The sequence below is a fragment of the Hemiscyllium ocellatum genome, chromosome 39, assembly GCF_020745735.1.
Source record: "Hemiscyllium ocellatum isolate sHemOce1 chromosome 39, sHemOce1.pat.X.cur, whole genome shotgun sequence".
Taxonomy (NCBI): domain Eukaryota; kingdom Metazoa; phylum Chordata; class Chondrichthyes; order Orectolobiformes; family Hemiscylliidae; genus Hemiscyllium; species Hemiscyllium ocellatum.
In genome coordinates this window covers 18,493,506-18,521,217 of record NC_083439.1, presented here as the reverse complement: position 1 = coordinate 18,521,217, position 27,712 = coordinate 18,493,506, and the positions used below count along the sequence as shown (strand labels likewise).

The window sequence follows — 27,712 nt, the reverse complement described above, 5'->3', positions numbered from 1 at the left end:
TCAATTTCACCCTTTTCAGTGTTTTCTTCAACTATTCATATGTCTCTGGATATGTGTGGTACCCTTCCCGAGTGTGAGGGAACCTGAGGAGAGTGAGAAGAATAGAAGCTGCCATACGCCTCTTGTTGTTGCACTCGGGAATTACATGGGGCTACTTAATTGTGGCAAGGATTGCTAGCACATAAAGCTGTTCTAACAGCATCTTTATGATGCTTCCCACTACAGTAAAATGTACCAACATCTCTCGTGTCATTGAGCCCAACAAAGTGTTATTGAGAGAGCTGGCCAAAAGCCCAGTTGAATAGAGAGGTTTTAAAGAGTGACTTGGAGAGGTAGAGGTTCAGAGGGATTGGGGCGGCACGGTGGTTCAGTGGTTAGCACTGCTGCCTCATAGCACCAGGGTCCCAGGTTCGATTCCAGCCTTGGGCAACGATCTGTGTGGAGTTTGCACATTCTCCCCATGTCTGTGTGGGTTTCCTCTGGGTGCTCTGGTTTCCTCCCACAGTCCAAAAATGTGCAGGTCAGGTGTATTGGCCATGGTAAATTATCCATAGTGTTAGGTGCATTAGCCAGAGGGAAATGGGTCTGGGTGGGTTGCTCTTCGGAGGGTCGGTGTGGACTTGTTGGGCCAAAGGGCCTGTTTCCACACTGTAAGGAATCTCATAAAAAAATAAAAATAACAAACAGCTTCTCTCTTTCCTTACGGAACAAACTCTCTGCTTCCTGTTGATTGCTGACACTGTTTTAAAATATAGGCAGTTGTAACTGGTTTGTGGTGGTGAATAATATTTTGAAAAGTATTTGGCCAGAGTTGTGCAGTGCTGATTACTGCTGTGCTGATGATACATACTCCTCAGAACTGAGCTTGATATTCCTTAGTCCTTCTGAAAATAAAGATCATTTTCTCTGTACCCTGGCTAATCTTAACTGTGGGATTAGTTTTTCTTGTCGGTGACAGTTTTCTGTTATGGACTAATTTGTGGGATTGCGTTTTGCTTCTCTCAATCTTACCAACCTGAATAATGTACTAATTAAAAATAGTGACAGGAATTCAACTCTTATTGCATTATATCTTATCATTTGAATGTTTTCTGTTTCTTAGGTATTGTTTTGGTAGCCATCAATCCTTATGAACAGTTACCTATCTATGGAGAAGATATCATCAATGCCTACAGTGGGCAGAACATGGGAGACATGGATCCTCATATCTTTGCTGTGGCTGAGGAGGCATACAAGCAAATGGCGAGGTTTGTGCATGAACCCATTCCTTTCCACGGTGCTGTTAAAGCAGAGGAGTCTCTTTGATGAGATTCCTAAATACTTGGAAGTGTATGGTAAAATAGGGCAAAGTCAGCAGGGTTTCATCAAGGGGAGGTCATGCCTGAATCTGCTAGAATTCTTCGAGGAAGTAACGAGCAGATTAGAGCAAGGAGAGCCAATGGATGTTATCTACCTGGACTTCAAGAAGGCCTTTGACAAGATGCCACACAGGAGGCTACTGAGTAAGATAACGGCCCATGGTGTCAAAGGCCAAGTGCCGGCATGGATGGAAGTTTGGCTGTCTGGCAGAAAGCAGAGAGTGGGGATGAAAGGGTCTTTCTCAGGATGGCAGCTGGTGACAAGTGGTGTTCCACAAGGGTTAGGGTTGGGATCACAACTTTTCACTTGGCACATTAACGATCTAGATGAAGGAACTGAGGGCATTCTGGCTAAGTTTGCAGTCAATACAAAGATAGAAGAACAGAAAGCATTGAGGAGGTGGGGAAGTTGCAGAAAGATTTGAACAGGTTATCAGAGTGGGCAAAGAAGTGGCAGATGGAGTACAAGGTGGGCAAGTGTGAGGTTCTTTGGTAGGAGGAATAGACGCATGGACTTTTTTCTAAATGTGGAGAAAATTCAAAACTCAGTAGTGCAAAGAGATTTGGGAGTTCTAGTCCAGGATTCTCTGAAGGTAAACTTGCAGGTTGAGTCAGTAGTTAGGAAGGCAATGCAATGAGGACATTTATTTTGAGAGGACTTGAATATAAAATCAAGGATGTACTTCTGAGGCTCTATAACACTTTGGTCAGACCACATTTAGAGTATTCTGTGCAGTGTTGGGCCCCATATCTCAGGAAGGATGTATTGGCTCTGGAGCGTGTTCAGAGGAGGTTCACTAGAATGGTCCCAGGAATGAAAAGCTTAACCTATGAGGAATGTTTGAGGACTCGAGGTTAATACTTGATGGAGTTTAGAAAGATGAAGTGGGAGGAAGGGCAGGGGGATCTATTTGAAACATACAGAATACTGAATAGCCTGGACAGAGTAGATGTTGGGAAGATGTTTCCGTTGGGAGGAGAGACTAGGATTTGAGGGCATAGCTTTTGAGTAAAGGGAAGATCTTTTTGAATGGAGATAAGGAGAAACATCTTCAGCCAGAGAATGGTGTATCTATGGAATTCATTGCTGCAGAAGGCCGTGGAGGGCAGGTCATTAAGTATATCTAAAACTGAGATAGATAGGTTCTTGGTTTATCAAGAGGATCAAGGGATATGGGGAGAATGCAGTTGTGAAATGTATCAGCCTTGGTTGAATGGCGGAACAGACTTAATGGACAGAATGGCCTGATCTCTGCTCCTCTGTCTTGTATCTTACATTGTTACAATACACTTGTTTTGAGCTGAAAAAGCATTGCCAGTCAGTTGACCTGTCTGTCAGCCCTTTATGTTTCCTGAATATTTGGATTTTATTTGCTCTGGAGAAAGTCTTGCATTTATATAACGCTTTGCCTGATAGAATGACATCATTATTGCCAATGAATCATTTTTCAAATGCAGTTTGATGTCTAATACATGAATATCAACATGCACTGTGTCCCAACATCTGAGAGAGTGATTGATGCAAAATGATATGGTTTCAGAAGCTACGTTTTTAATAGTTAGCAAGAAAAGAACAACATTCTAGGAAATTAACAAAAAACAGAAACATGCAACTGGATCAAAATCTGGATTCAGGATAACCTGAACCCAGATTACTGTGAAAACCTATTGCTGATTAAATTGTTTAAACTCCTTGTAAAGGCCTGGGGTTTGCAGAACAGAATTATTACATGCATTTTTACACACATTCTATCTGTAGTTCCACTAAATAGCAGTACACAGCCCATACCATCAGGACTGTTGATTGGCTGCATGTATCAGTAGGAGTCTCGATTTCATGGTTGGCTTGAGCAACTTAAAAATGACGAGTTCTTAATTAGAAGGTACACTGCAAGTGCACCAGAGTTTTCTGATGAAGCACTGGAGGTGTTGGTGCTGGTGCAGAATGTGGTGGGGTGGAAAGGCATCTTGTACCTAAAGCAGGACAGGTCACTCTCTTAAGAAACAGTGGGGTGAGCTGTTGGTGGTAGCCAGTCCCAGGAATGTAGTTCCAAGAATAAGGAGGAAAATCAGATTAAAATTGTCAAGGTGAGCAAGTTCAATCTTCAGATGACCTTTTTATAATCCCTGTAGAAACCAGGGAATTTTGAAGAAAAAGGGTGAAATCTCCAAACCACCATCAGAAATAACCAAATGGCTAGATTTCATGTTTCAAGACTTTACTGTAACAAACAAACTAAAATCAACATAAATCAAACATTATACAACAGACCTTAAAAATATCAGGCTAAAGACATACTTTGACATACAAGCCAATGCTATGGGATACCCCTCACAATCCCCTTTTACTATGCAGTACACTTCTGGCAGGTGTATAGTTTCCAAGAACAAGTATGGATTTTTCCCAGCTCTCCAACAGGGTTGCCTGTCCCTAGTGTGCTAAATTGATGTCCTTCAAAAGTTATTTTGAACTCTGCCTGAGTCTTCGAGAAGAGACTTGCATCAGCAAAGCCTGCCTCTGTGATGCCGTGTCTTTTTAAATCTCCAAACATCCTTCAGTTACGTTGAATAAAATTCATTCTCATAAACATCCTGCTTCTCCACTTTGGTCTCTGCCCTGTGCTTCTGCCTGTGCAAAAGCAGCTGTCCCCTTTCTGTGAGTTACTGTGTAATGGTGTGAAAACTATCACTTGGTTTCAATAGGATTTCTGTCGGAATTTCACTGCCATGGCAACCAGGCCATATTAGGCCTGCCTCCAAGCTGGAGTGCTTGTGTAATGTTAAAAATCACACAACACCAGGTTATAGTCCAACAGGTTTAATTGGAAGCACACTAGCTTTCGGAGCGACGCTCCTTCATCAGGTGGCGACAGCGCTCTGAAAGCTGGTGTGCTTCCAATTAAACCTGTTGGACTATAACCTGGTGTTGTGTGGTTTTTAACTTTGTACACCCCAGTCCAACACTGGCATCTCTAAATCATGTGTAATGTTACTTTACCTTTAAAGGAGACATTTTAAAACAGTTGTCCTGTAGGGTTCGTCAACAAACACTGAACACTGGAGAAGCTCTGCAGGTCTGGCAACATTTGTTTCCTGTTCTGAAGATGGATCTACTGGATTTCCAATATTAACTCTGTTTCTCTCTCCACCGATGCTGCCTGACTTGCTGAGTTCCTCCAGCATTTTCCATGCTTGTTTCAGATTTCCACTGTCTGCAGTATTTTGCTTTTGTTTGAGTCTGTAACATTCATCATTCATCCTCCTAACTTCACTACCAGTCTTATCCATTAGTCAAATTGCTATCCCTTTAACACCTACCTACTAGCGATCTCTGTCAATTGGTGTTCAACTCTAAAGTTCACCACATTCATCAATTCCCCAGACTGGCAACATCTCCCAAATATATTGCAGGATACATACTGGTGTATTTTGCTGCCGCTGACAGTATGGGATAGTGCAGAATTAGTAGCAGAAGGATAGATGTGTCTCCAATGAGACCATCCTGGAGTTGTCTTGGGAAGGGCCATCACTGAGGACATGGCCCACCCTCTGTGCCATTTTGAGTCAAAGAAAAGAACAAAGAATATTGCAGCCCAGGAACAGGCCCTTCGGCCTTCCATCCCTACCCCAACGCATTTTGCCCTTCCATGTTAAAATTGTCTTCACTTACATGATCCGTTTCCCTTATTCCCTTCCTATTCATATATTCATCCAGGTGCTTCTTGAATGCTGCTGTTGTGTTTGCTTCCATCACCACCTCTGGCAGTGTGTTCCAGGCACTCACCACCCTTTGTGTGAAAAACAAGCCTCACACAAACCCCCCGTGACCGCCAAACCCCCCCCCCCCCCCCCACACCCCCACCACCCCAGCCAACCTTGTGAGATGTGCCAGTGCAGATGAAGAGTCACAGTCTTACATTGCAGACACCAGCTTTGACTCTTACGTCACATGTATTTTCGAAGTTAAGTAAATGGAGGGATCTGCGTGTCGGGGTGAGGGACAATGAAAGATAATGCCACCACCAGCTGCCTGGAGGGTGAGGTCACATATTCCTTCCACTGTGGGTCACTCAAGTGAAGAGTTTCATTGCTCTCTGTGTGTTTCCTGCCAGACATATGCACCTTGCCTAGGACTCCCTTTTATGTGACTGTGTCTTACCCAGTTTAAATCTCGGTTTCTTAGACATTTGACTAAATGTTGTTAAACTACTATTTGTTTTATTTACCTCAGGAAAGTATTGGAAGGTGTTATTAACAGTGCTTTTAAACAGCACCTGCTCCGTGATGCCCAGTTTGGGTTCCACTAGGGCCACTCGGCTCCTGATCTCATTACAGCTTTGGTTCAAATGTGGACAAAAGAGCTGATTTCCAGAGGGGAGGGGAGAGTGATAGTTCTTGACATTAAGGCTGCATTCAACTAAGTGTGGCATCAAGGAGCCTTAGCAATACTGGAAACAATGGATATCTGGGGAGGGGGGTGGGGGCAAACTCTCCACTGGTTGGAGTCTTAGCTGGCACATAGGAAAATGGTTGTGGTTGTGGGAGGTCATTCATCTCAGCTCCAGGACATCTCTGCAGGAGTTCCGCAAGATAGTGTCCTCAGCCCGACCATCTTCAACTGCTTCATCAATGACCTTCCCTCCATCATAAGGTCAGAAGTGGGGATGTTTTGCCGATGATTGCACAATGGTCAGCACCATTCACAACTCTTCAGATACTGAAGCAGTCCATGTTTAAATGCAACCCGTTCTGGACAATATCCAGGCTTGAACTGACAAGTGGCAGTTAATAGTCATGCCACACAAATGCCAGTCTATGACCATCACCATTATGAGACAATCTAACTATCTCCCCTTAACATTCAATATTGTTATCATTGCTGAATCCCCCACTATCAATATCCTGGGGTTACCATTGACCATAAATTCAACTGGACTTGCCACATAAACACAGGCTACAAGAGCAGGTCAGAGATAAGGAATATTGTGGCGAGGGAATTCCTCTCCTGACTCCCTAAAACCTGTCCATCATTTACCAGGCACAAGTCAGGAGTGTGGTGCATTACTCCCCACTTGTCTGGATGAGTGCAGCTGAAATAACACTTGAGAAGCTTGACACCATCCAGAACAAAGCAGCCCACTTGACAGCAACACATCCATAAACATCAAGTCCGTCCATCACCGACACTCAGTAGCAGCATTGTATACCGTCTACAAGATGCGCTGCAGAAATTCACCACAAATCCTTCGACAGCATCTTCCAAACGCACAACCGCTTCCACCTAGAAGGTCAAGGACCGCAGATACATGGCAATACCACTACCTGCATGTTCCCTTCCAAGTCACTCACCATCCTGACTTGGAAATATATCGCCTTTCCTTCACTGGTGTTAGGTCAAAATCCTGATGATTCCCTCTCTGATGGCATTGTAGGTCAACGGACAGCATGTAGACTGCAGCAGTTTCACGAAGGCAGCTCACCACCATCTTCTAAAGGACAAAAAAACCTCAGGACATGCAATAAATGCTGGCCATCCAACAACACCCATATCCAAAAATGAATGATATAAATGTATCTAAAATTTTTGGTTGGATTTGTGGAGGTGGATTAGTTGCTTCTCCGCTGCTTTGTTTATCATATTCAGCTTTGTGCTTTGACAGTTTTTAAAACTTTTGAGAACTGTGCATTATTGAAAGAATCAAAAAAAATGTATGGGTAACACATTCGCAGAAGTGGTTGCTTGATTCTCTAAGTCTCGAGTGCTGAATTATAGAATAGAAATAAATTATAATGGGTCTTAGGACATTTATTTATAGCAATCCTGAAATGAACAAAAATATCTAATAATCCTTTTCAGCATCTCATTAACTACTGCAGTTGGAGGAAAAGGCAGAGACAGCTGCTGTAAGATGGGTGGCTGTGGGACTGGAACATTAACACACCCCTAGTCTTAATTAGCCTCATTAACATGGGCTTGCATGCTTTATTCATTGATGCTTATCTTAATATATTGTTTTCTTTCTTAAAAAATAAAAAAAGTTTCAATTACCATTCTATTTGTTCCATTTTAATTTCATCAACCTATGTTAACTTGCACTCTGCTATATTTGGAATATAGATGCCTTTTGAACTAATTTCCAAACGTCTGACTGTGAATCATTTGAAACTCATTATTTCAGTATGTAACTAGCTGGTGAAAACAATTTGATAATCACGTTTTGTAGTCTGTAGTATCATCGTCCTTATGCAACCAGAAATTAATTGGATTTATGGTCTAAATAGATGGCTGTTGATTTACTTTTAATTTTTGAGAGAAGTAATGTCGCTTTTTAACCATCTATTCAGCCAAGCTATGGAAAGTCAGTTTTAACTTATGAAGATATATCTCTGATTGAAAAGAGTTGTTGTGCTTTTTTTTTGTTTAATATTTAAACAGTTGAAGATTAGCTGTTTCAGAAGCTAAATACTGCGGATGCTGGAAATTTGTAATTAAAATGGAAAATGCTGGAAAATCTTTGCAGATCTAGCAGGATCTGTGGAGAGAGAAACAAAATATATCAGGTTATGACCTGAAGGGTTAGCTGTTGTAAACTTGTTCACCATCCTACGCACAAAGTCAGTTCCAGTTCTCTCAATATGAAATGTTGAAAAGAGCAAGTATGCCTTTTTCGCTCCAGTTAACATAAACACAGTTAATGTGACATAGAGTTGGGAGTCTGTGCTGTCTGTTCTATTATGAAGGCTGTCTGTTTCCACCTCAGTCACCTTCATCCCTGCCTCATCTCATCTGCTTGAACCCTCATACACTTACCTGTGGACTTGACTATTCTGAGACAGTCTCAGAGAACATTCTCCACTCTCCTCAATGTAAACTTGAGATTATCATAAAGCCTGCTGCTTATATCCTAATTTTCACCAAGTCTTATTTGGCCATTGACCCTGTCTTCTGGTTATTGATTAACCACCAAGAGAAAATCTTACCAGTTCACTTGACGTTCAGTGGCATCACCAGCATACACTTCCCTGCTATCATTACCCTGGGAATTACCACTGATTAGATATTGAACTGAACCAACCATGCAAATATGGCAAGTAATACAGAGGCCGGCAGTTCCATTCACTTCCTGACTCCATAGAGTGAGACTAAAAAGATATTTGAAAATAACAGTAAGAATTGGAAAAAATAGAATTTTTAAAACAAATTCCATCAAAATGAAGGTGTCTCTGGCCAAGCCAGCATATATTGCCCATCTCTAATTGGCCTTGAGCAGGTGATGGGGAGCTTCCTTCTTAAACTGCAGGTGTCCATAGAATATACATACCCACAGTGCTGTCAGGAAGGGTCTTTGACCCAGCCACCATGAAGGAATGGCAATATACTTCCGAATCTAGATGGTGTGAGGCTAAGAGTGGAATTTAAAGTTGGTTGTACGGTGTTTCCATGTATTTACTGCCCTGTCCTGTGGTAGAGGTTACAGGTTTGGAAGTTGCTGTCAAAGGAATCTTGATGGGCTACTGCAATGTATCTTGCAAATGACACATCCTACTACTACAGTGCATTAATGGAAGAAGGGAATGTTAAAGGTGATGCCTCCAGACCCCTGGCAAGGGAATGTTTACACTGGTAATGGGAAAAAACACTTTTACTCGTTGACATAGTTTAACGTATATTCACTCTGTGTATTGTGGTGATTCAAAACATAACTTTCCTTTCTTCTTCTTTTCATCTATTGCTGATGACTTATTCCCAAACATACTCTTGCAGACAGACTACGGTTCGATTTATAGTCCTGTCAATCCCTCTGTTGCGTTAGTTTTGCAGCTGGCTCTCAGTTCCTGTTGCCTCATTGTCTCGTACTACTGAGCTGATCAATGTGAAGGTATCGCATTGGCATGCTGTTTATGTAAGTGGTGTGAGGGCTCTCCTGGTGGATGAGCATGAGCTGTCTGACTTTCTGTTCACTGATTCTTCAGCAATAAACTACAAAAAATTCTGATTGATCTCTTTATTTGAATAGTTTCATGGCAAATATATCCACGCTCCTAGAGAGGAAGGCGATCACTCAGCTGATGGATAGAGCGCTCTGCCTCTGTTGCAAGTTTGTTTTAAAGCTCTAGTAAGGAATTGGCTTGTTTCTGCTTTATATTTTGTATTAAAACTACGCAACAAAGCGAGCTGCTGCCGCTCTGTGATGAAGTGTTTCGTGTACCACTTGAGTCACCCTGCACCCTATTTCCATATTGGGTTCCTCCAGCCATGTTGCCCTAAATCAGTGCTTTTATAAGAACTGTTTTGATGCTTTATATCACTGATCATCCCTTTCCTCACACTAAACTTCTAGCTGGATATTTCAATCAAATGGTGTGATACTGTAACCTCCAGAACTTTAATAACTTATTGAAAGAACCAGCAATCACTCTTTCTGGAATAAACGTGTTTCCTGGTAGAACGGGAGAAGGAATTGAAAGTAATATGCCAATTATTCATGCCTGGGAAAATGAGAAGTCTAAACTATGTAAACAAACTGCTTTAGCAACTGCTTGATAACTGGCTGCCTTATTGCCACACGGACAGATGATTGGTCTGCAGAAGAATCGAAGGAGGTAATGGCAGGGCAGGCTGTGTTTTGAACAGACCATTTAACACTGAATGTAACAAGGAACACAGAAGCTACCCCAATAAGAAGGCAAGCTACAGACTTGATGGCTCCAGAACTGCTGTGGATGGCGGGATTGGATCATCAATAATGTCACATCATAAACTTCACAGACCGAAAACTCTTCAAGAATTCAGCTTTGGGATTCTTTGGCAGCAGACCTCTGGAGGACTACGTTGCACAAGAATTGGACCTGTACATAGATGCAGTTCGAGTGCATGGTGCTGGAAAAGCACAGCGGGTCAGGTAGCACTTTAGGAGCAGGAGAATCAAAATTTCAGGCATAAGCCCTTCATCAGTTTCCTGATTCTCCTGCTCCTCAGATGCTGCCTGACCTGCTGTGCTTTTCCAGCACCACACTCTCGACTCTGATCTCCAGCATCTGCAGTCCTCACTTTCTCCATAGGCAGACGTGGTTGGTTGGAATCATAGCTAAATTTCACCATTAATTGGGTAATAGTGAAGTTGGATTTTGAGGCTTAACTGGCTTATGTGAGGGGTCTTACTTTAGTTTCTATACGCAGGAAAGTTTAAATAATTGTTTCAGTATTTGATTGTCTGTGAGATTTGTTAATAAGTAGCTGAATTAAAGGTAATTTACAAACACCAATAGTTTTTAATCACAAGTTAGAAAATTGCTTTGCCCAGCACCATGCCCTTCTTACGTACTGTGTTTGGACTGTGTACAGCAATCAAATCATTTATTTGCTAATTACTCATCTGTGGTCACTGCCACAGTCTGTTCAAATCACATGATTAGATTAGATTACTTACTGTGTGGAAACAGGCCCTTCGGCCCAACAAGTCCACACTGACCCGCCGGAGCACAACCCACCCATACCCCTACATTTGCCCCTTACCTAACACTATGGGCAATTTAGCATGGCCAATTCCCCTGACCTGCACATCTTTGGACTGTGGGAGGAAACCGAAACACCCGGAGGAAACCCACACAGACACGGGGAGAATGTGCAAACTCCACACAGTCAGAGGCCTGAGGCGGGAATTGAACCAGGGTTTCTGGCACTGTGAGGCAGCAATGCTAACCACTGTGCCACCGTGCCACCCACTGTGTGCTCTCCAAATCTCGCTACCCCTAAGACATTGAAGATCTGGTGGGATATTCTCTGGAACGGTCATGCCCGTGGGTGCAAGAGGATCTGTGGTCCTGCTTCTCGCTGAAACAAAACTGAAAGGAGAGATGCAGCACCAGACGCAGAAAGGTGCGAGAGCAACAGAAACAAGAAAGGACGATTAAAAAAGTAAGGAGAGAGTGAGTGAGAGAAAAGGATAAGTGGAAAAAAACAGAGGGGTATCCAATGTTTATGAAATGCCATGTCTACATTTTTGATGCCCCAAATCGATTCCTATCCAAAGAAAGAATTTAGAAGTACGGGCACTCACTATCGCAGAGAAACAGCAAGATCCCGTAAACATTTATCATGGAAAATCTGTTTTTTGAAAGAGCTTTTGAAGAATTAAAAGTTTGGTCAGAAACAAATGCATCTTTGAATATTAACGTGGTATTTTTGATGCCGAGCTGAATTATCAACAAAAATACATAAGAGAACAGAGAGAGAGAGAGAGAGAGCATCCGAATGATTAGTTCAGGAAATGTTATTTTCAGTCTTTCATGGAAGGTAGGCATCACCGGCAAAGCCAGCATTTGTTGCCTCTTCCTAACTGCCCTTTGAGTAGCTTGCTTGTGCTGTCTGAGAGAGCAGGTGGAAGGTCGAGTCAACCACATCGTTTTGTCTCTGCAGTCACGGATAAGCCAGACTGGATAAAGGTGGCAGATTCCCTCCCTTAAATCTGCCCAATGGGATTTTACAAGTCGATGGTAGTTTCACGGTCGCCATGCCTGCAACCTGCTTTATATTTCAGATTTCTGAGTTGGAGCTGTCGTTATTTCCAGGCGCTGGTTGATGCTCGGTCTCCGATGTGAGGTTTATTTGTGCGCTCCTGCTGTCTGGCGAGGGACATGATACTGGGTGTGCGTCCAGAGTCCTAGTTGTCCCCACCTCCCACCATTCAAGTTTTGTATCCCTGGGTGAGACCAAAAGACCAACCTGTGCTTTTTATGTTTTAAATTTGTCTTTGCTTTGCTTTGAACTTGTAACACTGTCAGATTTGCAAACCTTGCTTCAACTTTCATGATTGAAACTGCCTCATTTATTGTCTTGTATATCTCAAAAGGTTACATCTGACCCAGCTTCTTTCAAGCCTGTAAGCTCACACTTATCTAAAATTGTTTTCTCTGGAGTCAGATTTTGGGTATTTGTAGCACATTGCCACCTCAATTGTTGGAACCACTTGCTCTACGTAAAGCCTATGAAACCCCTGAACCAATGGATGAATTATTCCATGAAAATTAAAAATAGCACAGCGCGAAAAATGCTGCAGCTAGGCAGACTAGGGACCATCAGTCTATCTTATTACCTACTATTTACAGATAGAAAGAAGTCAAAAGCCACTGCCTCCAATATTTAAGTCTGATTTTCCGCTCACTCCTGGTCAGCCCAGGAAATTTCTAACAAATTATTTCAGATTGGCACAGGGGGTTTGGTTTGGATTGCATTGTCAGGGAGTTGACTTCCACTGGAATTGATTTTGAGAAAAATGCAGCTACTTGCAGTCCTGATGACCTTTTGACCTTGCTTTGAAAGCATCGCGTGGGCCTGGCCTCTGATAAGAAAGTGCTGAAAGCCTGAGTACAAACGGGTTCCTGTCCTGGAGGAGGACTTGCTAATGTTAAAATAGATGTGTATGTTTTTAGCATGGGAGGAGACCATTAGGCCTTCCTGTCTGCACTGAGTTTAAACTGCTCTTGTAAGCTGGTTGTATACACAGACAGAGCCACAGGCCCCCCCCTCTCTGTCTCTGTCTGTCTCTCTCTCTCTCTCATACGCATGATCAGTTTGAATCTTTAGATACCAACACCATTTTGAATTGTGCAGTAATGTTACTCACCACTAGAGCACAGAACTGTACCACACAGGAACGCACTCTACAGCCCACCATATCTGTGTTGATTATGATGCCGTTTTAAACTAACCCCATCTGCCAGCACATGGTCCACATTCCTCTATTCCTTACCTGATCATGTGTCTATCTAAACACCCCTCAAGCTTTGTTCTTGTACCTGCTTCTGCCGTCTCCACGGGCAGCATGTTCCAGGTACTGACTACCTGCTGTTTTAAAAAAAAACCTTGCACATCTTCTTTAAACTGTTCCCCTCGCACCATAAACAGATGCCGCCTAGTATCTAGCATTTTTCACCTGGGAAAAAGACTCCAAATATCCTGATGCTTCCAGCCTCATTCCTGATGTTGGACTTTTGTCTGAAATGTCAATTTTCCTGCTCCTCAGATGCTGCCTGGCCTGTGCTGTTCCAGCACCACACTCTTCACTCCAAATATCCACCATTTCTATGCACCTCATAATTTTGTAAACTTCTATCAGGTCACCCCTCAGCCTCCAACACTGCAACAAAAACAATCAAAAGTTTGTCCAATCTCTATATAAAGCTAATATACTCTAATCCAGGCAACATCCTGGTAAATCTCTTCTGCACCATCTTCAAAGCCTCCATATCCTTGCTAAAGCATGGTGACCAGAACTACACGCAATACTCCGAATGTGGCCGAAACAAAGGCTGATACAGCTGCAACACAACTTGACATCTTTTATATTCAATGCTCCGACCAATGGAGGCAAGCATGTTGGATGCCTTCTTTACCACCTTCTCCTCCACTTGTGTTGCCACTTTCAGGGATCTTTGGTCTTGGACTCCTCTGTATATCAATGCTCCGAAGGGTTCAGCCAGTTACAGTATAATTTCCTCTTGTATTTGAACTTCCATGTTACATCATCTCACACTTGTCCATATTAAACTCCATCTGCCAATTTTCCACCCAATTTCCCAACTCATCTATATTTTGCTGCATCCTTTGATATCTTTCCTCACTGAACACCGACACAAATTACCCATTAAAGGCCTCGCCCATGTCCTCTGACTCCACACACAATTTCCCTCCTTTCTCCTTGAGTGTATCTACCCTTTCTCCAGTTATCCTCTTGCACCTAATATATGTTTAAAATGCCTTGAGATTCTCTATAATCCTAATTCCCAAAGTCATTTCATAACCTTTTCTAGTCACCCTAAGTTCTTAAAGTTCTTTTTTAAATTAACTTATGGAATGTAGGTATCTCTGGCTGGGTGGGCCAGCATTTATTGTCCATCTCTAATTGTCCAGAGGGCAGTTAAGACTCAACCACATTGCTGTGGGTCTGGAGTCACATGTAGGTCAGACTAGGTAATGATGTCAGATTTCCTTCCCTAATGGACACTAGGAGCCAGATGAGGTTTACTGATCATCGACAATGCCTTCATGGTCATCATTAGAATCTGGATTCCAGATTCTTTATTGAAATCAAATTCCACCAGCTACTGTGGTGGAATTTGAGCTAAGATCCCAGAATATGAGCTGGGTTGTTGGATTAACGATAATATCACTAGGCCACTGCCTCCCCTCCTCTTGTGGCAAAACACCAGAGATTCTCAATGATCTTCGTGTAGGAAAAGATTTCTTCCACTGTTTATTCTGGACTTTCAGTCTTGTGTTCTGGGAAGAGGCTGGACTGTTGGCAAAGCATGCGCACCGACTGCATCTCTACCAATCTTGCAAGCTTCAAAATGAGACTGATTATTACAACAAGTCATCAGGAGCTGGATGTTCCAAACAACTGTTCGCTACAGATAAAAGAACAGCAGGAAACTACTGCAGTGATTTGTAAATGGAAACACAGCCATTGGTATTAACTGTAGCTGTTTTTCCTTCCCTTGTTTTGGGAGCTAATGGAACTGGCTGACTCTACACTTCAGGAGGTGCAGACTTTGTTAGTGGAACATTTCTGATGCCATTCATTGTGTCGTGCCTGGCAGTGATGTGCAGTTATTTCAAAATGAGCTGTTTCATGCCCGTTTCATCAAGGGTAAAGGCTGATTAAGCTCCCTTTTTGGACGCTGAATATTTGCAATCTTATGTTTGCATTGTTTTAGTTGCTAGAATATCATCAGCTCTATTCAATCTAACAAACCTTAGAGAATTGAGTTAAAACCAATTCAGGTGAGTGTTTTTATTTGGTGTATGGCAGCAATACCATGGACATTGAAGTTACTAGTTAGTACAGATCATACTAGAAACACGCTAAGGCTATTTTCTACGTTGATATGTAAGTTAATCCTTATATTTGATTGCCACAATGTTTGGGTTTGATGCTTTTAATAAATCATTTTGCCCCGAACAGCACTTTCCAGGAGTGCACCTCATTTTCTACATACTCAGCGTCTTCCAAGCATTGGCATTGTATTGGCAGCACAGAACCAGGCTGTTAAAGCCAACAGCTCTTCACTGGGTTTGTCATCCAGGAGTGCTACCTCCCATGTTCTGTAATAAACCTCATCAGGTTATCCCTCAGTTGGCTGCTTTATGTTTTCACGTTGGCAACTTTTGCAAGTATTACAAGACTATCTGAAGTTAATAATTAGTTTAACTTTCCCACAGTGCTGGCTAAAATATCAGAAGTGAGTGCTGCACTCTGGTAAATAGTTTTATTCTTAAACTGCCTGAAGGTAGTTAAAAATCACACAATACCAGGTTATAGTACAATTGATGTCACAAGGAATTAAGGGCTACGAAGAGAATGTGGGTAAGTGGAGTTGAAATGCCCATCAGCCATGATTAAATGGCGGAGTGGACTCGATGGGCCGAATGGCCTTACTTTCACTCCTATATCTTATGGTCTTAACAGGTTTATTTGGAAGCACTACCTTTCAGAGTGCCGCTTCTTCATCAGTAGCGCTACGAAAGCTAGTGCTGCCAAATAAAGCTGTTGGATTGTAACCTGGTGTTGTGTGACTTTTAACTTTGTCCACCCCAGTCCAATACCAGCATCTCCAAATCATGGCTGAGGATATTGGTCCCTTTGGAGCAGCTAAAGTCCCTTTCAAAGTTATTTGATGATGGGCTCTTGAAAGTTAACCACAAATTGGACTTGATGCTTAGGCTGAGTCCTTTCACAATTCTGAGTTAATGAATGGGGAAAGTGGGAGAGAGGATCATTTTAATTATGAGTAGCAAAAATGACAAACAGTATTTATTTAGCAACCGTGTCATCACAGTGCCAGTGTTGGAACAGTGGACTGCTCCTTTTCTAGTCTCACTCCTCCACTGGTCAGAACAAAGTTTGAATTTAAGAGACAGCGATGTTGTCAATTGTATCACTATTACTTTAGTTCAGTATTAGAAACAAGTCCGCCAGGTTTCTTCACTAATAATAAGCAGCTTCTTACAAACAAACTTTTGTTAAGCTATCACAAATCTCGAGGGGAGCAAATGTTCTCCCCAGTGTTATCCTAAAAGTTTAAAATAAGTGCATAAGGCTTCCCCAGTTTACCTGATTTTTCCTGGTCTAGCGGGTTTTCAGACTCTGATTGATGAAAAACATTGCCCAGGTTTCTGTACATAGTAAAAGTTACTATTTAAGCATAATTAGACTCTTCCTACAAGAAAACAATTACACACAGTCAGCATAAGTGCTATAAATTGAATCTTTAATCTCTCTCTTACTTATGCACACACTCTCACTGTCTCTCGCACACACTCCCTCTCACTGTCTCTGTCTCTCTCGCATTTTCTCTCTCTGTCACACACAAAGACGCACATTCATGTACGTGCGTGCACACTGAATAACAACTTACAGATAGAGAAAGGCTGGGAGGCAGTTCAATGGTTCCTGTTCATTGGTTCTAATATGATTCTTATACTGGTGAGAAAGTTGCTTTCCGGTTATCTTTTCCCCATGCTTCTATTGGTTTACAAGAGACACAAGGTAGCTGGGTCACTCGTAAAAGAATTCTGACATAGCAATTAAAAGTCACAGCTTCCAAAAGCACCTGGTGGGCCACATTTGTTACTTGTTATTTGTTTAAATAATTCATTGGGTGATTTGGTTACAGTTCTTCAAAATTTCTATTAAACTGAAAGTGGAGTTCTTCCCCAGTGGCAAACGGGGATCAGGACAGAAAAAGGTGGAAACTAATGTTTGTGCTAAACTACAGAAAAAAAACTTCCAAAAAACCCTCGTAAATCTCTGACAGTTTTTCACCGCTGAATTGAATGTATGAATTATTGGTGTATGAAACAGCCAGAACTAATTCCAATTATATCTCAGCAAACTTGAAGCTGTTAAACTTGGCTCCCACCAAATGCTCTGTACCTATGCCCCTGACTTCATCTACTCCCTAACTGCCAAGTCAGGCTGAATCTAATTGAGTGCACCACCATTGGTTCTCTGTGTGACCTTGAGTTGCACTCCATATTCCAGTCTCCCATCCAGGCATGTTATAACAAATCTCTGGAACGTAGACCTCCTGATTCAGAGATAGAGACATTACTACAGCACTGCAAGAGCCCTTCTGTTCTCCCATACATCAAGTATATTCACTGCACCATTGCATAATGGAGTGTCAGCCATCTTCTGGCAAATCTCCAGAAATCTGTTCCCATTCCCCTTGCTTGAAATCTGAATTCTTATCTTCAAATCTCTTTGTGTATTTAATTGCTCTTTCTGTCATTTCTCTTACCTCTGTTAGTGCTTGAAACATTTAACTTGAATAAAAGTGTTATATCAATGTAAGTTGGTTGCAGAAGTAGTGTGTAGGAGAATGGGGTGGGGAATGGGGCATGATGCCTGTTCTATAAGGCATTGGATGTTTTCCCGTTTGTACTTTGCAGTCAATTTATTCACCTTCCTTTCATTTTTCCATCATACAAATTCAGTATGAACAGAAGCATTTGGAACTGGTTCTGAATTTCCTGTGGTATAGGAGAACTGCAGTTAGCTCTTGGAAACAATATCCTCACACAGGAAAAGTGAACCAAAGGCACACCGACCTTCATCTTGTCATACGTAATAGGTCTTGGAGTAAAGCCCCCAATCTTTCCTCTTGATACCAAAAACCTTTAACATTTTTACAGTGCACTAAACCATTTTAATAAGACCCCCATCACCATGATGGATATTGTTTCCAATCAACACCACTTTGTTCTGTAGTGTAAGTTAATATGACCAGTTGAAATGTGACATTCTTGCATTTGTCCTGATGAATGCAAGTTGAAAAACTTTGGATATATATCTATCTTTTTGACAAGATTCAAGTTCTCTACTATCAAGGGACTGATATTCTCCTCTGGTTAACTGGGTAAGTCCCAGCAGTGTCTTGGCTGGTGTTGGTCACCCTCACTTGCTGCTTTCTCAGCTATGTTGTCAATGTTCTATCGTAAATAAAGAGTGTGATTCTATGTCCCTTTTTTAATATCATTTACACTTTTGAGAAGGCACACCTCTCTTGCTTTACTAACTGATCACTATACAACAGTTTATAATCTGTATTTCAGAGATGAACGGAATCAATCAATCATTGTTAGCGGAGAGTCTGGAGCAGGGAAGACTGTCTCAGCTAAATATGCCATGCGATACTTTGCGACAGTCAGCGGTTCTGCCAGTGAGACTAATGTAGAAGAGAAGGTCCTGGCTTCAAACCCCATCATGGAGGTGAGATTGATGACAAAGAGGCAATTTAACTAATGGCTAAATTAGTCGCTGCTTTCCTAATGGTTAAATCTGAAATATGCTGTAATAGTTCAAGGGTCATTGAGAGGATATGTTTGATAAGAGTCAAGAAAAACATTGGTTAGGCCACTTTTGGGATAATGCGTGCAATTCTGGTCTCCTTCCTATTAGAAGGATGTTGTGAAACTTGAAAGGGTTCAGAAAAGATTTACAAGGATGTTGCCAGGGTTGGAGGGTTTGAGTGAGAGGGAGAGGCTGAATAGCTGGGGCTGTTTTCCCTGGAGCATTGAATGCGGAGGAGTGATGTCATAGAGGTTTATAAAATCATGAGGGGCATGGATAGGGTAAATAGACAAGGTCTTTTCCCTGGTGTGGGGGAGTCCTGAACCAGAGGGCATTGGTTTAGAGTGAGAGGGGAAAGATATAAAAGAGACCGAAGGGGCAACTTTTTCACACAGAGGGTGCATGTATGGAATGAGCTGCCAGAGGAAGTGGTGGAGGCTGGTACAATTACAACATTTAACAGACACCTGGATGGGTATATGAATAGGAAGGGTTTAGTGGGATTAGCTTAGATTAGGTTCTCTACAGTGCAGAAACTGGCCCTTCGGCCCAACCAGTCCACACCAAACCTCTGAAGAGTAATCCATCCAGACACATTTCCCTCTGACTAATGCACCTCGCACTACGGGCAATTTAGCATGGCCAATTCACCTAACCTGCACATCTTTGGTTAGGTTGGGATATCTGGCCGCCATGGAAAAGTTCGTCCAAAGGGTCTGTTTCCGTGCTGTACATCCCTTTGACTCTATGACTCTTATAAAATCTAAGCTGAATTGTCACTTGCTTTAGGTTGAAAAAGAATTTCTCTTTAAATATGGTGTGAATGAATTTATTCATTTCAGTTTACTTCATGTTACCTGAAAGATTAAAAATTTTCTTGAATATGTTTGATAGGATTACATGTAAACTTAAGTATATTGTTTGTGTTGTTCACACTATCTGAATTGGACACAGCTAACATGGACCCATGATATAAAAGCAGAACATACTTGAAATGCCTTTGCAGTTGATGTAGGTTGATGTGTAAGTTGTGACAACTTAGTCATTTTCCTTTGTAAGTTTTCTTGATGGAGTCATTAATAAGGTGGAGTGGTCAAATATATGTTCTTCACCATCTAGTGGAGATTGTAGTTCATCTGTCTCCAAAAGTCATTTGAACTTATCCCACCTTAGTTTGTCTAAAGTTGTTGAACTGCCAGGAGCAGCTGCTTTGAACACGATGCTACAAGGTGGTGGTGTTAGCAGCAATATTGTATCACATTGACTCTGTTACTAATAGAGCAAATGGTTTTGCCTTGATTTGTTGAATTTTATGAACTTGACTGCTGTTTTTAAAGAGAATTCCCCTGGACAATTTTCAAAGGGTGATCATTTGAAAACTTTGATATGCTCGAGCAAATCTTTAGGATTGCAAACTTTCTTTGATCTTGGAAAGAGGCAGATTACATTGACACTCATATAATGAGCATACAAGATCCGCGGGTATTTGTTTCGCTTTTATCTGTGTGTTTTAACCGCTTCCTTGTTAGAAAGGCAGATTCCACAACTCCATTTGGACCTTAAATACAGCACACCAACATTTGACCAAGGCCTGGCTAGTTTTTCGAAGAGATTCTTAATTCTTCCTGAAGTGCTGAGAGAAGACAAATGCCAACAAAGAAGAAAACTGATTGGAAATATCAAACTCCTCTCAGCTGCTTGGCTAAAGATGATAGAAATCATTGGAAGAGATTGGGAACTTTTCAGAATGGGGAGCAAAATTAATTCCCCCTCATGAGGGACTCACGCCGTGTTAGAATGAACTGCATGGATCCACAAGGCTTCTCCAGGAATGGAATACTATCTAGTTTAACTGCAAGTCCTGATTGCGCGGCTGAAGTTGGAATGATTGCAGCATGGATTTGTTGAGGTTATTGTACATCCAGTTTAGTTGGAAATTGCAGAGAATGGTGTGTACCCCGTGACGCAATGATGCGTGCACCTATTGGACTTCGAATTGTATGATGAAGCAGTTGTTTACACAATGACTATGACATTGACTATCTTTAGAACAAGAAGAACATCCATCAATGGCTTGGTCACCCTCTTAAATTTAACTCTTGGGTGTCATTTTTAAATTTCACCATTGAAACGTTAATGTAAATCTTTCTTTTGCAATTGATGATATTTCTGGAAAACGAGAACTGACATTTTTCTAAACTTTAGCCTGTCCCCTGGTGCAAGTTACATCGCACCAAAGAAAATTATGTGGGAGTTGCCCTCTGTCACCGACAGGCTGTTAGCTAGTTAACTGTTAACAACAGGGGAGTACTGTGGCTCAGTGGTTAGCACTGCTGCCTCACAGCGCCAGGGACCCGGATTCAGTTCTCACCGCAGGGCGACTGTGTGGAGTTTTCACATTCTCCCCATTTCTGTGTGGGTTTCCTCCGGGTGCTCCGATTTCCTCCCACAATCCAAAAGATGTGCCGGTCAGGTGCATTGCTCATGCTAAATTGACCGTAGTGTTAAGTGCATTAGTCAGGGGTAAATAAAGGATAGTGGAATGGGTCTGGGTGGGTTACTCTTCGGAAGGTCAGTGTGGACTTGTTGGGCCAAATGGCCTGTTTCCATACTGCAGGGAGTCTAATCTAATATAGTTTTGTTCCTCTTCATTATGTTGGCTTATTAGTTAATCCACGCTTTGTGATGTGACTGGCAGAATGGCAACTGGTAAGATGTAATTTTGCAGATGGTATTTCAGCTCATTGCAGGCTGGAAGATATGAATATTCCCTTGAGCAGAAGGGAAAATGGAAGCCCAATTTAGGATCTTTGACCTTTGGAAGAGTTGCATTATATTTTCAATGGAAACAATCATAGTTAAAAACTGTTATGGTTAGACACCTTAAGGAATTTTGTAACTTCTCAATCAACATTTCTTCAAAAACAATACCGATGGTAGAAGGAACCATTAGTCATGACAACCACTGGGAGTGTAAAGTGAAAGTTATGTGAGATTTCCGAAGACCAAAGTGAATTGTAAAAGAAACTGACAGATTCTTCACTAACTCCCTCCTTCTCCCTTGGGTTTGGTAACTAAATTGGTCCCTCGGTTGAGGGAGTTGTCCAATAATGGGCTAAATTGGACTAATAGCCTCTGAACTTAGAGGTATGAAACATACAAAATTCAGAAGGGGCCTGACAAGGTAGATTATGAGAGATTGTTTCTGATAATCAAAGGGTCTAAATATGAAGGCACAGACTCAGGATAAGAGAGATTGATCATATAACACTGGGATGAGAAGAAATTACTTAATAGAATCCCTACAGTGTAGAAGCAGGCCATTCGGCCCATTGAGTCCACACTGACCCTCTGAAGAAGGTTCCTTTTAACCCTACATGTCCCATTACTAACCCACCTAGTCTGCACATCCCCATGGGCAATTTAGCATGGCAAACCACAACCTGCACATCTTTGGTCTGTGGGAGGAAACTGGAGCACTCACAGGAAACCCACGCAGACGGAGGGAGAATGTGCAATCTCCACATAGACAGTCGCCTGAGGCTGGAATCGGACCTGAATCTCTGGCACTGTGAGCCACCGTGCCGCACTTCACTCAAAGGGTTGTGAGCATTTGAGTTTTGCACTCTGGAGGGTCGTGGAAACATCATCTTTGAATGCATGTAAGGCTGAGAGACACATATTTTTGGTCTCTTGGGAAAGTGAGGGCTGTGGGGAGCGAGCAGAAAGGTGGAGTTGAAGTCCAGGCTTGCCGCAGTGATTGTATTAAATCGCAGAGCTCTCTTGACTGGCCATTTTTCTTTCCTATTTCTTGTGTTCTTGTATTTCTAAGGTAATTTATAGAAGCTGAGCTAGAAACTGTTTTATTGACCCAAAGTATTTGCTTTTGGGGAAAAAAAATGCCACCTTACCTTTGCAGAATCGCACACGTTTGGTGAAGAAAATAATGCACTCAGCGTCCCAGACAGCTCGCCCTGTTAGATTGAACTGCACAGATCCACAAGGCTTCTAGTTTAGTCTCTGGTCCATGTATAAGTTTGTAAGCCTCAGTTGCTGCAGCACATGGAATGTTATGGTTTTACTCTGTGCCTTTGGGCAAGGGAGTGGGTAACCAGATTACCCTTCCAGCTGGAAGGTGCATGTAAGAACAGAACTTGATTTGCATGTGATGTGGTGTCAAGGTTGTGCAGTTTTCAGGCAGGGAATGATGTATGATACAACATTTGTGCCAGGATATTGATTAGTATAACATTGCGAATTCCCTATCTTGCCAGGGCTACAGGCAAAGTGGGCACTGTTTCTCAAGGAGAGGAAGCAGACTTAGAGTGGAATTGGCAGAATGGATTGTTGGGAAATATGCTCGAAGAGGGAGGGGCAAAAAATTACAATTTTATTTGGAGCAATATGTTGTAAAATGGAGGCAGGCTAATGATTTTAAAGCATGCAAGTGTTTTCCTGGCATCGTGCCTGCTTTCCTCACCTGAATCCGTTAAACTGATTGTGACTGATTTAGTTTATGGAGTAATTTCCAATAAATTTACACAGTGTAATTCCACGGAAGAGATCTTCCAGCTGCAGTCTCTACCCTAGAGCAAGTCTACACGTTTTTCGAGAGCTTGCAGCAGCTGTCAATGTGGACTGACCGAGACTGTTGATGTTTCCCAGTTGTGCTGAATTATCAAACAGTCCTGAGCTGCCCCTCTTAACCAGCTGCACAAATTCCATTGGCATTGAGCTCAGAGCGATGCAACTTCAAATCATTTGGGAAAAGGTGCTCTAATCTATCTTGTTTGGAGATGTTATTACACACTGCCGGTACAGGTGGGAGTTGAGCCCAGGCATCCTGACTCAGAGATAAGGACACTGCCACTGCACTGCAAGAGCCCAAATCATTTAGCAAACTTACAGCAATCTAAATTACTCCAGCTGTTTTTGATTAGATTCTGCAAAGATAAAATTCAACAGTAATATTTTGCATATGCTGTCTGTTTTTGAGAGACTGATTTTCAAAATTGTTTATTCTGTGTGATTTATTGTGCCTCTGTATAATGACTAATCTAATGGACCCAAAATTTCTGCAAATGTCCAGACTCTTTGAGGAACTAATCAGTTCTGTTCTGATTGACTCTGACTCTGTGTATGATTTAGAGAGAATTTTCATCCAGTCGGGCTTTAAACTGCAGGCCTGCCCAGTTCTCCAGTGGGGGCATGACCGACTGTCCTTTATGAGAATTGATCAAACAATCATTTTAAGGTGCATGTCTCTTTTTGCTTGGCAGTCAATTGGAAACGCAAAGACGACCAGGAATGATAACAGCAGTCGATTTGGGAAATACATTGAAATTGGATTTGACAAAAGGTATCGTATCATAGGAGCTAACATGAGAACCTATCTGCTGGAAAAGTCAAGAGTTGTGTTTCAGGTATGTGCTACCACAAGTTACACCTTTCTCTCATGAGAGAGCAACTCTATGGTCCTCTGGGATTATGGCAACTTTGCCTTTATGTAGTCAGATGCCTACAAGATCTCTAAAAGTATGTTGATAGGGACTGCATGTATTGTACATATTGCTAACTTCCAGTAATTGTTCAAAGTAGTTTACACCCACTTCTATGGGAGGTGTTGAGATTTTTGAGCCATCATGTAGGATGATTCGGACTGTAATGTTGAATGAAGGTGGAAACCGTGGTTCCCGGTCCATTAACAGCTGAGAGCCTTAGTCTCCTGCAGCCACTATGTGAGTCCAAGTCTCAGCATTTACTGGTTTTTTTCTCATTCATTCATGGGATGTGGGTGTCACAAACTCAGCCAGCATTTATTGCCCAGCCCTAATTACCCAGAGGGCAGTTAAGAGTCAACCAAATTGCTGTGGTTCTGGAGTCACATCTCAGCCAGACCAGGTGAGGAATGCAGATTTCCTGCCCTAAAGGACATTAGCGGACCTGATGTGAATTTTGGCATTGGATTCATGGTCATCGTGAGGTTCTTAATTCCAGAGTATTGTGGAATACGAATTTCATCATCTGCTGTGGCGGGATTTTAGCGCAGGTCCCCAGAACATTACCTGAGACTCTGGATTAATAATCACTAGATGACTGCCTACTCTCTCTGATTCCTTATCTCCTATCCGAGTTGTCAGATGTTATCCCTTAAGGGTGTTAAATCCTCCGTTAAGGGGATGTGGTGAGTTACTGACGGTACAGGTTGGTGCTGATCTATAGAGATGGTTTTCCTCCTTATCCACTTTACATCTCTTGGGAAATAAGGCAGGGCAAGTGACTTGAGGTGTTAATGGGAGAGCACTATGAGGCCAGTGATCATAATTCTATTAGTTTTAAAATTAGTTATGGAAAATGATAGACTCGATACAAAAGTCAAAGTTATAAATTGGAGTAAGGCCAATTTTGATGGTTTTAGGCAGCAACTTCCAAATGTGAACTGAGAGAGGCTATTCTCATGTAAAGGGACAGTTAGAAAGTGGGAAACCTTCAAAAATAAGATAACGAGAGTTCAGAAACAGTATGTTCCTGTTAGTTGAAGGGCAAGGCTGGTAGGTGTAGGGAATGTTGGATCACTAGCAAAATGTAGACTTTCATCAAGAAAAAGGAGGCATATGTCAGGTAGGGGCAGCTGGGATTGAATGAATCGCTAGAAGAGTATAGAGGCAGGAGGAGTGTACTTAAGAGTGAAATCAGGAGAGTAAAAAGGGGGCATGAGATCACTTTGGCAGAAAGGGTTAAGGAGAATCCAAAAATATCCTACAAATACATTAAGGGCAAAGGAGTAACTAGAGAGAGAATTAGGGCCCCTCGAAGATCAACCAGGCTTTGTGGGTAGGAAATCATGTCTCACAAACTTGGAGTTTTTCGAAGAAGTGACAGAGAATTGATGAAAGTAGAGAAGTAGACATTGTCTATGTGGTTGTCAGCAAGGTTCCGCAAGGTTAGATCACATGGAATCCAAGGGGAGCTAGCCAATTCGATACAAAATTAACCTGAAGGTCGGAGACAGAGTAGTGGTGAAGGGTTGTATTTTTTGGACTGGAGGTCTGTGGTGTACCACAAGGATCGGTGCTGGGTCCATCTGCTTTTCATCATTTATATAAATGATTTGGATGTATATATAAGAGGAATGGTTGGTAAGTTTGCAGATGACCCCAACAATTGTTGGTGTAGTAGACAGTGCAGAAACTTACCTCCGAGTATATTGAGATCTTGATCAGGTGGGCTAATGGGCCAGTTAATTCAGATAAATGTGAAGTGTTACACTTCTAAGGCAAATCCGGGCAGGACCTATACATTTAATGGATGGTCCCGATGTGTGTTGCCAAAAAAGGAGATTTTGGGGTACAGTTACATGGTTCCTTGAATGTGGACTAGGTAGTGAAGAAGACATTTGACATGCTTTGCTTCATTGGCCAGTGCATTGCGTAGAGGAGTTGGGATTTCATGTTGTAGCTGTACTGGACATGAGTTTGCCTCTATTAGAATATCATGTTCAATTTTGGTCTCCCTGCTATAGGAAAGATGTTGTGAAACTTGAAAGGGTTCAGAAAAGATTTACAAGGATGTTGCCCAGCTTGGACGATTTGAGCTATAGAGAGAGGCTGAAAAGGCTGGGGCTGTTATCCCTGGAGCATTGGAGGCTGAGGGGTGACCTTATAGAAGTTTACAAAATCATTATTGGCATGAATAGGGTGAATAGCCAATGTCTTTCTCCCAGGGTCGGGGAGACCAAAACTAAAGAGCATAGGTTTAAGGTGAGAGGGGCAAGATTTAAAAGGGACCTGAAGGGCAACTTTTTCATGCACAGGGTGGTGTGTGTATGCTGGTACGATTACAACATTTAAAATGCATTTGGATGGGCGCATGAACAGGAAAGGTTTAGAGGGATATGGGCCAAATGCTGGCAAATGCAACTAGATTTATTTAGGATGTCTGGTTGGCATGGACAGGTTGCACCGAAGGGTCTGTTTCGGTGCCATACAGTCTGAGTGGCAATAGCAGTCAGACTAGTCTGTAATCCCAGCTGTATGATTGCGAATGGCTACAGTAGGGAGTGTTATTAGCACTGGGAGGTGCCCCATGATTAAATGCATTGCTGCACAGAGGTTAAGTGCAGGGAGCTTATACTAGAACTAGATAAAACGGTGGCTAGGCCACAGCTAGAATATTGTGCAGTTCTACAATCCACTTATAAGCCAGATGTAACTGCTCTGTGGAGAGGGTGCAGAGAAGGTTTACCGGGATGTTGCCTGGGCTGGAGAGTTTCTGTAATATGGAGAGACTGGGATTGTTTTCCTTTGAGCAGAGAGACAGAGGGGGGCATTATTAATTTGTATTTACTTCATTCAAGGGTTGATGGTGTTACTGGTGCCAACCCTAATTGCCCAGAGGACAGTTAAGAGTCACTCACATTGCTGTCTGGAGTCACATGTAGGCCAGATCAGGTAATGGTAGTGGTTTTCCTGGCAATCAACATTGGATTTGTCGTCATCATCAGAGTCTTAATTCCATATTGAATTCAAATTCCACCATCGGCCATGGTAGGATTCAAACCTGGGTCTCCAGAACATTACTGAGGTCTCTGGATTAACAGACCAGCAACAATCCAACAAGGCCATCACCTTCCCATCCTTCCATTCATGATTGAGAAGTATAAAGTTGTGAGGGGCATAGATGGGGTTGACAAGAAGAAACAGGCAGAGGTTTCGAGGGAATGTGTGGAAAACCTGTTTCCCCCAGAGAGTGGTGGGAATTTGGGACTCACTGCCTGTAAATGTACCAGAGGCAGAAATCCTGATAACATTTAAGAAGCTTTTTGATGTGCACTTGTGATGCCAGTACATACACGACAATGGGCCAAGTGCTGGAAAATGGGAGGATAAAAGTTAGATGGTTGTTTTTGACCAGTATGGATGCAAATGGGCTGAAGGGCCTTTTTTTTGTGTTGTTGACCTAGATGACATTATAACTAATTGTGTACGTGCATACGCA

General features: G+C 42.2%; 1 protein-coding gene across 1 annotated transcript in view; it reads left to right on the top strand.

The window, feature by feature from the left end:
* The window catches only part of LOC132834339 (unconventional myosin-Va-like), a 202,041-nt gene that overhangs the window by 75,204 nt on the left and 99,125 nt on the right, over window positions 1-27,712 (top strand). The window contains exons 4-6 of the mRNA XM_060853108.1: window positions 1,103-1,247; window positions 18,478-18,634; window positions 23,995-24,138. Coding sequence (XP_060709091.1) covers window positions 1,103-1,247; window positions 18,478-18,634; window positions 23,995-24,138 — 446 coding nt within the window. The remainder of the gene's footprint in view (window positions 1-1,102; window positions 1,248-18,477; window positions 18,635-23,994; window positions 24,139-27,712) is intronic.